The sequence below is a fragment of the Marmota marmota genome, unplaced genomic scaffold (assembly GCF_001458135.2).
Source record: "Marmota marmota marmota unplaced genomic scaffold, marMar, whole genome shotgun sequence".
In the NCBI taxonomy this organism is placed as follows: Eukaryota; Metazoa; Chordata; class Mammalia; order Rodentia; family Sciuridae; genus Marmota; species Marmota marmota.
Genome location: NW_025999897.1, coordinates 4,470,734 through 4,481,964, shown reverse-complemented (window position 1 = coordinate 4,481,964; position 11,231 = coordinate 4,470,734). Strand labels below are relative to the sequence as shown.

Below are 11,231 nucleotides of genomic sequence, written 5' to 3'. Positions count from 1 at the left end.
CGGCGAGGGAGTGGGTGGGGGGCCAGGGTGCTCCGGCTCACCGGCCGGCCAGAGCCAACTTGGGATAGACTCGGGTCCACGCCCTAAGGGGTTAATCCTTTTCTCATGTTACCGAGCGGCTTATAAGGAGGGGGAGGCCAAGCCTCCGCCTTATTGGGAGCCTTTTGGGGTTTATTCTCTTCCCTTCTAACTTGGTGAGTTGGTTTTATTATTTTACATGTTTAAAAGTTTGATTGTGGGGCATGGATTGTTTTTTAAAAATATATGTGTTGGGGCGGGGAGGCGGAGGAAACGACTTAACATTTTAGCATTTTGGAGAGATTTTTTTTCCGAAAAATATTCTGACAGTTGGGAATGTTCAGGGCCACCAGGATTACGCGCTCTTGCCAGTGTGGGCAGCTGAGAGTTGACTGTCCATGACCCTGCTATAGTTGGGGTCCGGGGAGATACCTGGCCGGGTCTTTGAGTGCCCCCCACCCCGGGTGAGGGGCTCCAGGCTGTTGGGGGAGTCAGGGGCGGCGGGCTCAGCCCGGCTGTGGATTTCCCGCATGAAGTTGCGTGCGCGTCGCTAGAGCGAAATGTCAGAGGTACCTTCCTTCCCCAGACTCGCGCGCGCACGCAGAGCGGCCACTGAGGCAGCGCGAGGAAAGTGGGTCTCCCGGTCTCCATCCCCGACACACCATCCCGCGGCCGCCCGCCCGTGTCTACCCCGGGGGAGGGCAGGGATCTCCCCCTGGAGCGCGGGTCCCACACCTGGACGTTCTGAACTGTCAGCGGCTGACGGCGGGTCCCGCGCAACTTCCAAGGTTCTCTTGGGCTGCCAACCGCNTCTGCTACCCTTTCCTCATCCTCTCACTATCCCCCCTCCCTCCCCTCCCCTCCCCTCTTCTCTCTCTACCCCCTCTACTGACCTTCATTTCTCCCCCTTGTATTATTTTTCCCTTTCCCCTCATTTCCTCTTGTATGTTCTTCTCCAGGCTGGTCTTTAAAAACACTGGAGGGTCCCCGTGCATTTGCTCAAGCTCTGCCTACATGCACGGCAGCCATCCTGCTTCCATCTAAAAAGCCTGCATTTTGAACTCTTCTCTGAACTGACCCTCAACTAGCACTCAGAAGGTCTATAATCCAATATGATGCCCTTAGGTCAAATCTTTTCTCAGCAAATTAAATCACAGTGAAGATCCCACGTAGATCAGATTTCCAAGCCTTAGCAGAATACTCATTTATTTATTTATATTTTCATTCTTGAATTTTTATTTATTTATTTACTTACTTATTTTGGTACCTGGGATTGAACCCAGGGAGGGCTTAACCACTGAATCACAACCTCAGTCCTTTTTTATTTTGAGATAGGATCTCACTAAATTGATTAGGGCCGAACTAAGTTGATGAGGCTGGCTTTAAACTTTTCGATCCTCCTCCCTCAGCCTCTCAAGTCCCTGGGATCACAGGTATGTGTCCCACGCCCAACCTTTTTATTTATTGGTATTAGAGATTGAACCCAAGGGCACTTAACCACAGCCCTATTCCAGCCCATATTTTTTATTATTATTTTTAAAACATTTGAGACAGGATCTCCCTAAGTTGCTTAGGGCCTCTCTAAGCTGCTGAGGCTGGCTTTGAACTTCCAATCCTCCTGCCTCAGACTCCTGAGCAGCTGAGATTACAGGAATGGTCCACCACACCCAGCCTCAATACCCATTGACTTAAGGGGACACCTTTTTCCCCCTACTTTTCTTTCTCTTTTTGAGACAAGGTCTTGCTAAGTTACCGAGGCTGACCCAGAATTTACAATCCTCCTGCCTCAGCCTTCAGAGGTGCTGGGATTATGGGAGAGTGCCACCACCCCAGCTCTTTTCTTCAAGGAGATACGTAGATAGCCAACTACCAGGAAATATTCCAAACTGCTTAGTACATTTTGTTATTCTGATTCCTTCAGAAGAACATTGGGGTGCAGGAAAGTTAACTTCTGGGAACCCGCACTTAGAATTGTAGAATTTACTGCTAGAAAATTGCCAGAGACTTGCCTAGTCTGCTTTTACAGATGATGAAATTTAGGGATGAAGTGATTTCAGCCAATTAAAGATTAACAGATATTCAACTACTGCCTGAAGGCTTGAAAAAAGATAAACCCCTGGGCCTTGCCTTCAAAGGACTTGGGAAGGATGGAGGGTAAGCTGGGGTCAGAGGCTATCAGAACTGCCTTTTCTTAGGACCGGAAGAGATCTGAGATCAAAATCTAGTTCAGTTTCTTCCTTTACCTGTTGGGGACACTGAATATCAAGAAGTGGTCCACTCAGCTTGCCTTGCCACTTATATCCATAGGAAGCCACCTAGTATTCCTTCCCATGGGGTAAACCACAAAACCAGACAGGTAACTTTCATATTCTAGAATTCACAGAGGCTTCCAAGTAACTAAGCTCAAAATTTAGGCCTCAGTTCTTCGTTGGCAGAGGCAGAGACAACTTGTAAAGCCAGTAAGCCTTTAGCTGAAATGAATGGAAGAAAGAAAAGGAGAAGAGTCTACGAGTTTATTCTATAATCGGGCACTTTTTCATACGTGACTCAGTTTTATAAGGAGGCATTGCATTTTGTTCAGTAAATGTTTAGTGAGCACCTATTATATACCAAATGATGTGTGGGGCACTGGAATTAGAAAGAGCAAGCTGATTACCTTGCAGGTGCCTGCTATGTGCAAAATGCAGGCATTATCACCTGGTAAGTTTTCAAAACCAGGTTATTCTGTTATGAGACAATGCTGTGGTCTTACCCTCAAAGCTAGACATAATAGGACATAGGATATTTCAGATGGTAAAGCCATAAACTTTTGGAGTAGGAGTAGATTCAGGGTGCCTTCTTATCTTTATGATGATCCCAGTAATAAGAAAGGAAAACTGTATCCTCCAAGAACCCAAGAATGTAGGTGAAACTTATATTTGGTTGTGGAGTTTGGTTTGGTCGGGTAGTGGGAACTGAACCCAGGGATGCTTTTATCACTGAGCCACATCCCCAGTCCTTGGTTTTTTTTTTGTTTTGTTTTTTGTTTTTTGTTTTTTTTTTTGGTTTTAGAGACAGGGTCCAGCTAAATCACTGTGGCTGGCCTTGAACTTGCAATCCTCCCGCCTCAGCCTACTGAGTCGCTGGGATCACAGGTGTGCACCACCACACGCAGCTTGAAGGTTATATTTGAATCTAGCCACAAAAGAGTAGCACAAACGTAAGGCAAGAGTTTAAAATAAATAAATAAAGGAACTGAATCCTGAAGGTAAACAGAAGTCAAAAGTTCAGTGTCTGCTAAGCAGCTATCATAGATCAGATATAACCAGTGCTCACCCATGTTTGCAATAACCATCTAGCATTTGCTCTTCCCTCTTAGCTCAGTTTGTGCTTGGGCCATGCACCAGGTTTGGCCTGAGAAATCAGTTGGTTACTAGAACTTAGTGCTAAATGCAAAAGTTTCAACTGGTTTTTTTTTTCTAGTTGTTGATAGACCTTTATTTTATTTATTCATATGCGGAGCTGAGAACCGAACCCAGTGCCTCACACATGCCAGGCAAGAGCACTACTGCTGAGCCCCAGCCCCAGCTTCAATTTTTAAAGCTCAAAAATGCTGCTTTGTAAGATAGCAGAATCCCTGGGAAGGTCAGGAGATTTGATTCTGGACCATTTTGATCAAGTCCTTTCACTCTCCAGGGCTTGGTTCTCTGAATTTTCAAAATGAGTTGGACAGTACAAAGATGAGCTCCAAACTCCCTTTAGCTTCAACATGCTGTAATTTTTGCACATGTGGTGGAGTACTGGGGATTGAACCCAGAGATGCTTAACCACTAAGCCATATCTCCAGTCCTTTTCATTTTTTATTTTGAGACAGGGTCTTGCTGTGTTGCTTAGGGCCTCACTAAGTTGCTGAGGCTGGCCTTGAACTTATGATCCTCCTGCCTCAGCCTCCCAAGTTGCTGGGATCATAGGTGTTCACCAGTATGCCCAGTTCCCAGTGTTTTTGTTCAAATTGATCCTGAGCTCTCCATTAAAACTGTAAGATACAGGGTGCAGTGGCCCACAACGGTAATTCCAGCAACTTGGAAGGCTGAGGCAGGAGGATTGCAGGTTCAAGGTTAGCCTCAGCAACTTAGCAAGGCCCTGTCTCAGAATTAAAAGGGCTGGAGATGTGGCTCAGTAATGGAGTATCCCTGGGTTCAATCCCTAGTACCAAAAGAAAAAAAAAAAAAAAGATTAGAATCTGGAACCCAACCATGCCAACATGACCTTGGATTTTGTAGCCACATGGTCCTGACAAGGAAACATGCTGAACTCTAGAAAGATGTGGCTGAATGGTTTTTAACTAGAGAGCATTTCATTCTCAAGGTTTCGTGTCATTATCAATAAATATTTTAGTCCATGGAGGCAGAAACCATCTGTCCATCTTTTCACTGTAGCGTTCTCACAGTGAAAGCAAAAGATTTTGGCACCCAATAATAGGTACTTCCTTGTTAAAATCAAAGCTGCGTAGGTCGGGAGCAGGGTAGCAGAGAGCGGAGCACTGGATTTTGTGAGCTTACAATTTAATTGAGGAAGTAAGATCAATACCTAAAAGTAAGTGATAGCCCCATCCCTTAAAGACACTGTCCCATGAAGAAGAGCGCCCCTGGAGGCGGCTGGTCAGAGGAAGCCTTAGGGGGAGAGGAGCCTGGATGGCCACAGGCTGGGTGGCTGCAGACCCCAGGGCCCGTTTTAACCGTGGCAGGTGAGTCGAGTCTTGGAACCAGAAGAAACTCAGCTCCCAAGACAGGCTGGGATCCAATGATGAGGGATATTGACCGTCCGCCTAATGAGTGGGTCTCATCCTCCAGCAAAAGGAAAGCCATTGGAAAAACAGCAGGGAAAAAAAAATGGCCGGATGATGCAGTATTTCCAAAGGTCCATCGAACCAGACAGACGCGGGGAGCCAGTTTAGAGGCTATTAAAGGAGCCGTGGGCTTCACAGGGGAAAGTTCAAACCTGCGGCCCTGTGCATGGGACCAAGGCCAAGGTCTTGACTGCCGCAGGCCCCCCACCGCCCTCTCCTTCCCCAGCACGCCCTCCCCAGGGCTGCTGTCACTCCTCTGCCCCAGCAGCCTCCTCTGGAAAGGCTAGCCAGGGCGGGCTGTTGTGAAAGCCCTTTGCTGGAGGGCTCCGGCCCACTTAGGTCAGTTGCTTCCTGTGTGGGAGAAGGACGGTGACGCTAGCTGTCATCCTGCATCTGGAGCGCTCTCACCGCCCGGCCACCTTTCCATTTGCCCTCAGGCATGACACAGCGTGCCCACACGGGCCTTTGCTGCAGAGAGCACAGGCTTCTTGAAGCATCTTACGCCCTATTTCACGCGTCCACGTATTTTAACAGTACCAGAGTGCAAAGAGTGGGCGCTGGGTCCTTGCCACGGACCAGGCTGCTAAGCGAATGGAGATGTGAAGCTCAGTCGGATTTTTCGTGCAGATGACTGATTTCTGCAGTCCTGGCGACTGAACCCAGGGGTGCTCTACCCTGTGCCACGTCCCCAGCCCCCCATTTTTTAATATTTTATTTTGAAATAGGATCTTGCTAACTTGCTGAGGCTGACTTCGAACTTGAAGTCCTCCTGACTCAGACTCCTGGGAAGCTGGGATGACAGGTGTGCGCCCCTGCACCCCAGCTTGCTGTTTCAGATTTTATGAAGTCAAGATTATTAGAACTTATGACCAGGAATCGCAAGCCTACTGCACAGCCGAGCTTATATCCTGTTATTTTTCAGTTGCCTGCATTACCGGGAAGACCTTTCCCTTAGCAATGCTTGCACCCTAAAAATTCACCTGTTCATAGCTCTATAATTAATTGTAAAGAATTCTCAAACTTGAGGTTGGTGGCCATTAAGAACTCTCATGGCCCTGGGTTCTTTATTATTATAAATATCATTAATTTTTAGTTGAGCTAAAAGATATACATATATAAAATATATAACATATAAAATATATCATTGCTTGAAAGTAAACGTAACTTCAAAGACTTTGCAGAATTCACATGCTAGAGTCCACTCAAGAAGACTCAGGTTAAACCCGCCTCCTCCCACACTGAACAGTGTCACCTCTTTCTTTGTGGTGTTACGGCCCAGGTCTGCTCGACCAGCGTTTGTTGCAGTTTGAATGGAAAGGCCTAGGGAGGTCAGGGGTAGCTGGTGCCCAGACAGGGCATTGCCCAGACAGGTTAATTAGTCACTGCATTCTCGAAGACTTGTCATGTGCTCTGAAACTGAGTAGCTAATACACCAAGTGGGGATCACCTTTAAGGAAAGAACGCGGAACAAACTGTCAGAAGACAGGATTTCCATAGTTTGGCCCATAGGTAGGTTCTGACCACATAGGTACAGCTACATGGGAGCCCAAATCAGAATCCGAATGTTGCTTAGTGAGTGCAAAATGGGAGCACGAAGACTTGGATGATCCCAATGGCCTGTGGCATCCAGCAGGACACATACGATGTCTCGAGCCATTGTCTTATGGAAGGTGCCAGATGAACTGTCAGTGTTGCCCCTTCGGCTTCCCTGTTTGAAGGTTCACTTCTTAGTTTTTTGATTTTGCAGTACTAGGGATTGAACCCAGGTTCAATCCTCAGCTCTAGGTTCAGTCCTCAGCCTTTTTATTTGAAATTTCAATCCTCAGCCTTTTTATTGAGGCAGCATCCTCAGCCCTTTTATTTTGAGACAGTCTCACCGAGTTGCCCAGGCTGGCCTCAAATTTGCAATCCTCCTGCCTCAGCCACCTCAAGTGGGCAAATGATAGATGTGCACCACTGGGCCTGGCTCCTAGGCCTAATTTCTAATGAGCATTCCTTAGGGCCAGCTCAGCCTGTCTCTGCCTCACTTGTCTTTAAGGTTAGCATCAGTACTGGGGCCACTCTGCTTTACTGGGCTCAGTGCTGCACACCTGTCATCCCAGCAACTCAAGAGCCATCACAACTCAGGAGGCAGGAGGATCACAATTTGGAGTCCAGCCTCAGCAAATTAGGGAGACCCTGTCTCAAAAAAAAAAACAAAAAAACACACCTGGGAATGTAGTTCAAAGATAGGTGGGCAGACAAATAGATATTAAATTGTCTAAAGATGATACAAACTGCATAATTTAAATATCCAACAACCTAAGAAATGTGGTGTCTCTTATCATTTGCTCAAGATCAGCCCTCCTGCTATTGCTGATCTAAATTTTTTTTTAAAAAACTTTTTATTTCAGGTTAAGAATGACCCAGATGAAATCAAAGCTTTGTTCCAGAGCCAATGTGTACACTCAAGTGCCTGACGGAGGATGGGGCTGGGCGGTAGCTGTTTCTTTTTTCTTCGTGGAAGTCTTTTCCTATGGTATCATCAAGACCTTCGGCGTCTTCTTTAATGACTTGATGAACAGTTTTGATGAATCCAACAGCACGATCTCATGGATAGTGTCAATATGTGTCTTCGTCTTAACGTTTACAGGTTAGTATGTCTTTCAGCCCAGCCACGATGTAAGCACCCGCCCCTTTCAATCTGCCTGACGATGTGACAGGAGCAGGTGTGTTTGTGATGTCCTGGGCCCTTTCTGGTTTCAATTAAGTAATAGTTTTCAGAGGGTCGGGATTGGCAAGAAACAAGAGGCATTTGATGAAAGCCTTCCTTATAGCTTAAGGATTCAGGAGTGCCCTTGAGGATCGCAGCGAAACCAGTTCTATGAAGATATGCACAGTCATTGTCTAAAGAAGAGGCATCCCAAATGCCTGACATTCAAAGCCCTGGTCTCATAAAAAACATGCTTTGAAAACAGGCTGGAAACATATACATGTGGCTACGTGCAGAAGAGAGGTGGGGGAGGGGTAAAAAGGTATACAGTGGGCCCTCCCTATGAAGGGGTTCCTCTCCCACAGATTCGATCAATTGCAGATTGAAAATGGTGTTTTGCAACCTGCAGCACCACGGCCTTAGGCCTGCCATGGTGGTGCCTGCTTTAAGCCTGCCCTGACTTCTATTCCCTAACAGATACAGTATAACAACTATATATGTGTTACGTACATTGTATCAGGTAACATAAGTAATCTAGAGGTGATTTCAAGTAAGGAGAATATATGCCTAGGTAAATATCATGCCATTTTTATGTAAGGGACTGGAGTATCCCTGGATTTTGGTGTCCTGGGGGTGGGGACGGGTCCTAAAACCATGCCCTATGGCTACCGAGGAACCACTGTAAGATCACAGTGTCCTAAAGAACACTGAATTCCAAATGCCTGATTCCCTAAAGGGCCTTAATGAGTCATCCTTGTGTAGTAGTCTCAGATCCAACAGCATAAAATAAATGGGGTTTTAGGATCATCGTTAACAGACTGCTTTTCACCAGGTCCTGCGTGGCCTCCTTGGACTTACATGCTAAGGCTGCTGCACTCATCTGTCCATCAGAGGCAATGCTGAGGCTTTCCTGAGAGGACAGAGCCGCAGGGTAGGGCTCCTGTCGGAGAGCCAGCCAGGCCAGCCTTACGCACGACTTCACCCTGATGTCCTTTCATTCAACCATTATGATCACTGAAGTTAAGCCTTTTAACCATAGTTCGGTTTTACCCATATAGTGTCTTAAAAGGCTGCCTTGTGGGTTTTTACCATCTGGAGAGAGCAGGAATCTCTGGTCTTGCTGGTCTTCATACCATCTCTTATTTATAAGTTTGATTAACTAGATCCTACTTTCATTTTTATTTTTATTATAATATCATCATTGCAATGACTAGGGATTGAGTCCAGGGCCTTGTGCATGCGAGACAAGCACTCTACCAACTAAGCTATATCCCCAGCTCATTTTAATTATTAAGACTTCCTTTCCAAACTGTGGAATGCTCACTTACTGAGGAAGATAATTTAAATAAATGAGAACCAAAATTTTACATTTTGATAATCTAAAGAAAATGAAAACATAAATGCTTAAATCTGAGCTCTTTAATAGGCAAAGCTAACAATGCAATCAACTCCAGTTAATACGACGATACCAGAAAGTCATTCTAAATAATATTCCAGCTGTCAAGACTTTGAGACAACATACCGGCTCAAAATGATGGCAGGGATTTCATCATTAGCTCTGTTCAATATTAATTTGCATGTTAACACCTAACGATAGATACACAGGACTAAGCCCAAGAAAACCGAGTCCCTTTTACCCACCCTTCTGTTCAGCACGTTCCTCTTTGACCAGGCTCTCAAAAGTTCACCTATCTCACTGTACTCAAGGCAATATTAAGTCGCATGGAACCAGGAAACTCATCTGCTAAACTGAAGGGTCCCAGGGGAGAAAGCCTATAGACCTGAGCACATGGTCCGTCAGCCACCCTGGAGTCACCTGCCCCATTGCTGGCCCTTTCCAGGTGTGAACTGAGTAGAGGGGGGAATGATCCAAGCAATCATAGGAAAAGCAGGTGTCTGCTTTTTGTTTTGTTTTGTTTTGTTTTGTTATAGTAGAGCTACAAGCCCAGCCCCTTTTATTTACTTTATTTTGAGACCCCCATTGGCCTCAAACTTGTGTTCCTCCTGCCTCAGTTACAAAGTTTTGCTGAGACCACAGGCATGTGTCACCTTAACCAGCAAGGGGAGACCACAATTTTTATAATAGAATAACATAAATGCATATTTAATTTTGGAGATGCTCATGGTAGGCTGAGATCTAAAAATATAGATATAAATTTCAAATATCTAAAAATAGAGATATAATCTAAAAAGATAGAGATATAAATTTTATCCTGTTATTCTGTGCTGAGGATCAAACACAGGGCCCCATGCATGCAAGGCAAGCTCTCTGCCCCAGGGCTACACCCCCAATCTCTCTGCCGTTTACTTTTTTTGGCACTGGGGGTTCAATCCAGGGGTACTCTACCACTGAGCTATATCCCCAACCCTATTTACTTATTATTTATTTGTTTGTTTATTGAGACAGTGTCCTAGTTGCCTGGGCTGTCCTCCAACGTGCAGTCTTCCTGCCTCAGCCTCCTGAGTAACTGGGATCACAGGTGTGCACGCCCACACCCGGCTATACCTTGGATTTCTCTTTAAAGAGCCCAGAAAATCTTGTTTCATTTGAACAAATTCTAAAATAATTTTTGAACTGGCCTCAGTCGCCACCACATGAAATGTAGTGTGTGTTTGACATCCTCGCTCCCTGTTCAAAACTGGGGGGCGGGGGTAGGAATCTCCCTGGAGCCGACACTCCAGCCTCCAGGAATAAACGGGTCATTTGGGGTCATTCTGATGTTGTTGTCCCTTTCCTGCAGCTCCCCTGTCCACCATCCTGAGCAACCGCTTTGGACACCGGCTGGTGGTGATGGCAGGAGGGCTGCTGGTCAGCACCGGGATGGTGGCCGCCTCCTTCTCCCAGAAGGTTTACCACATGTACATCACCATCGGGCTCATCTCGGGTGAGTGTCCCCAGCTCAGATGTTCAGAGACACCTAGTCTGAAGGACAAGGAAGGGCGGGAAGACATGAAGCCCAAATCCTCTTTTTCCTCTCTCTAGTTCTTTAATATTAATAACAGTTGGGATCAGGGGTCTTGAGGTTTCCCGCCCCCGTGTAGACTGCAGGGGCCAGGGAAGCTTATTTTCAAGTGCCCCAGAGGTTTTGTTTCTTCTTCTTTTAATATTTACCAGCGATGAAGATCAGCTGCTCTTTTGCTCTAGTATGCAACCAAGACGTCATTTCACAACCCAAGACTTCCAAAAGGAGTGCAGACCTTGCTCCTGACTGATCTGAGGTGGCTAGTTCAATCTGCATACTTCCGTGGTTTCATGTTTACCCCTGCCAAAAGACATATTTATTTCCCAATATAAATCCTAGTTTTTATTGCTCCTAACTTCCCCAAACAACTATGAACAGCTTTATTAATTTATTAATAACCTTATTAATTTTCCAGTGCTGGGGATCACACTCAGAGCCTTGTGCATGCCACGGAGCTGCATCGCCAGCCCTCTGTATTGTCTGAGATAGGATCTCACTGACTTGCCCAGGCTGACCTCAAATTTGACAACTTTCCTGCCTCACCCTCCCAAGTACTTAGGATTACAGAATGTGCCGATGCCCAATGCACCCAGCTTCTCTCGACTTTTAATAAACCCACTTTTCTTTGCTACGATACCTTTCTCCAGGATGAATTACAGGGCTCGCAGAACACTTCTTATTCTAAAAACCTACACACAGAAACCCTCAATCTTTTCTTCCTTCCCACCCT

General features: G+C 46.0%; 2 protein-coding genes across 6 annotated transcripts in view; one reads left to right on the top strand and one right to left on the bottom strand.

Annotated features, from left to right (window-relative positions):
* Positions 1–11,231, bottom strand: part of Arsg (arylsulfatase G) — a 120,369-nt gene that overhangs the window by 93,062 nt on the left and 16,076 nt on the right. The gene's annotated exons all lie outside the window — the stretch shown is intronic.
* Positions 13–11,231, top strand: part of Slc16a6 (solute carrier family 16 member 6) — a 20,100-nt gene continuing 8,881 nt past the window's right edge. Inside the window, exons 1-3 of the mRNA XM_015504855.2 lie at positions 13–194; positions 7,240–7,478; positions 10,280–10,423. Coding sequence (XP_015360341.1) covers positions 7,247–7,478; positions 10,280–10,423 — 376 coding nt within the window. The 5' untranslated portion in view covers positions 13–194; positions 7,240–7,246. The remainder of the gene's footprint in view (positions 195–7,239; positions 7,479–10,279; positions 10,424–11,231) is intronic.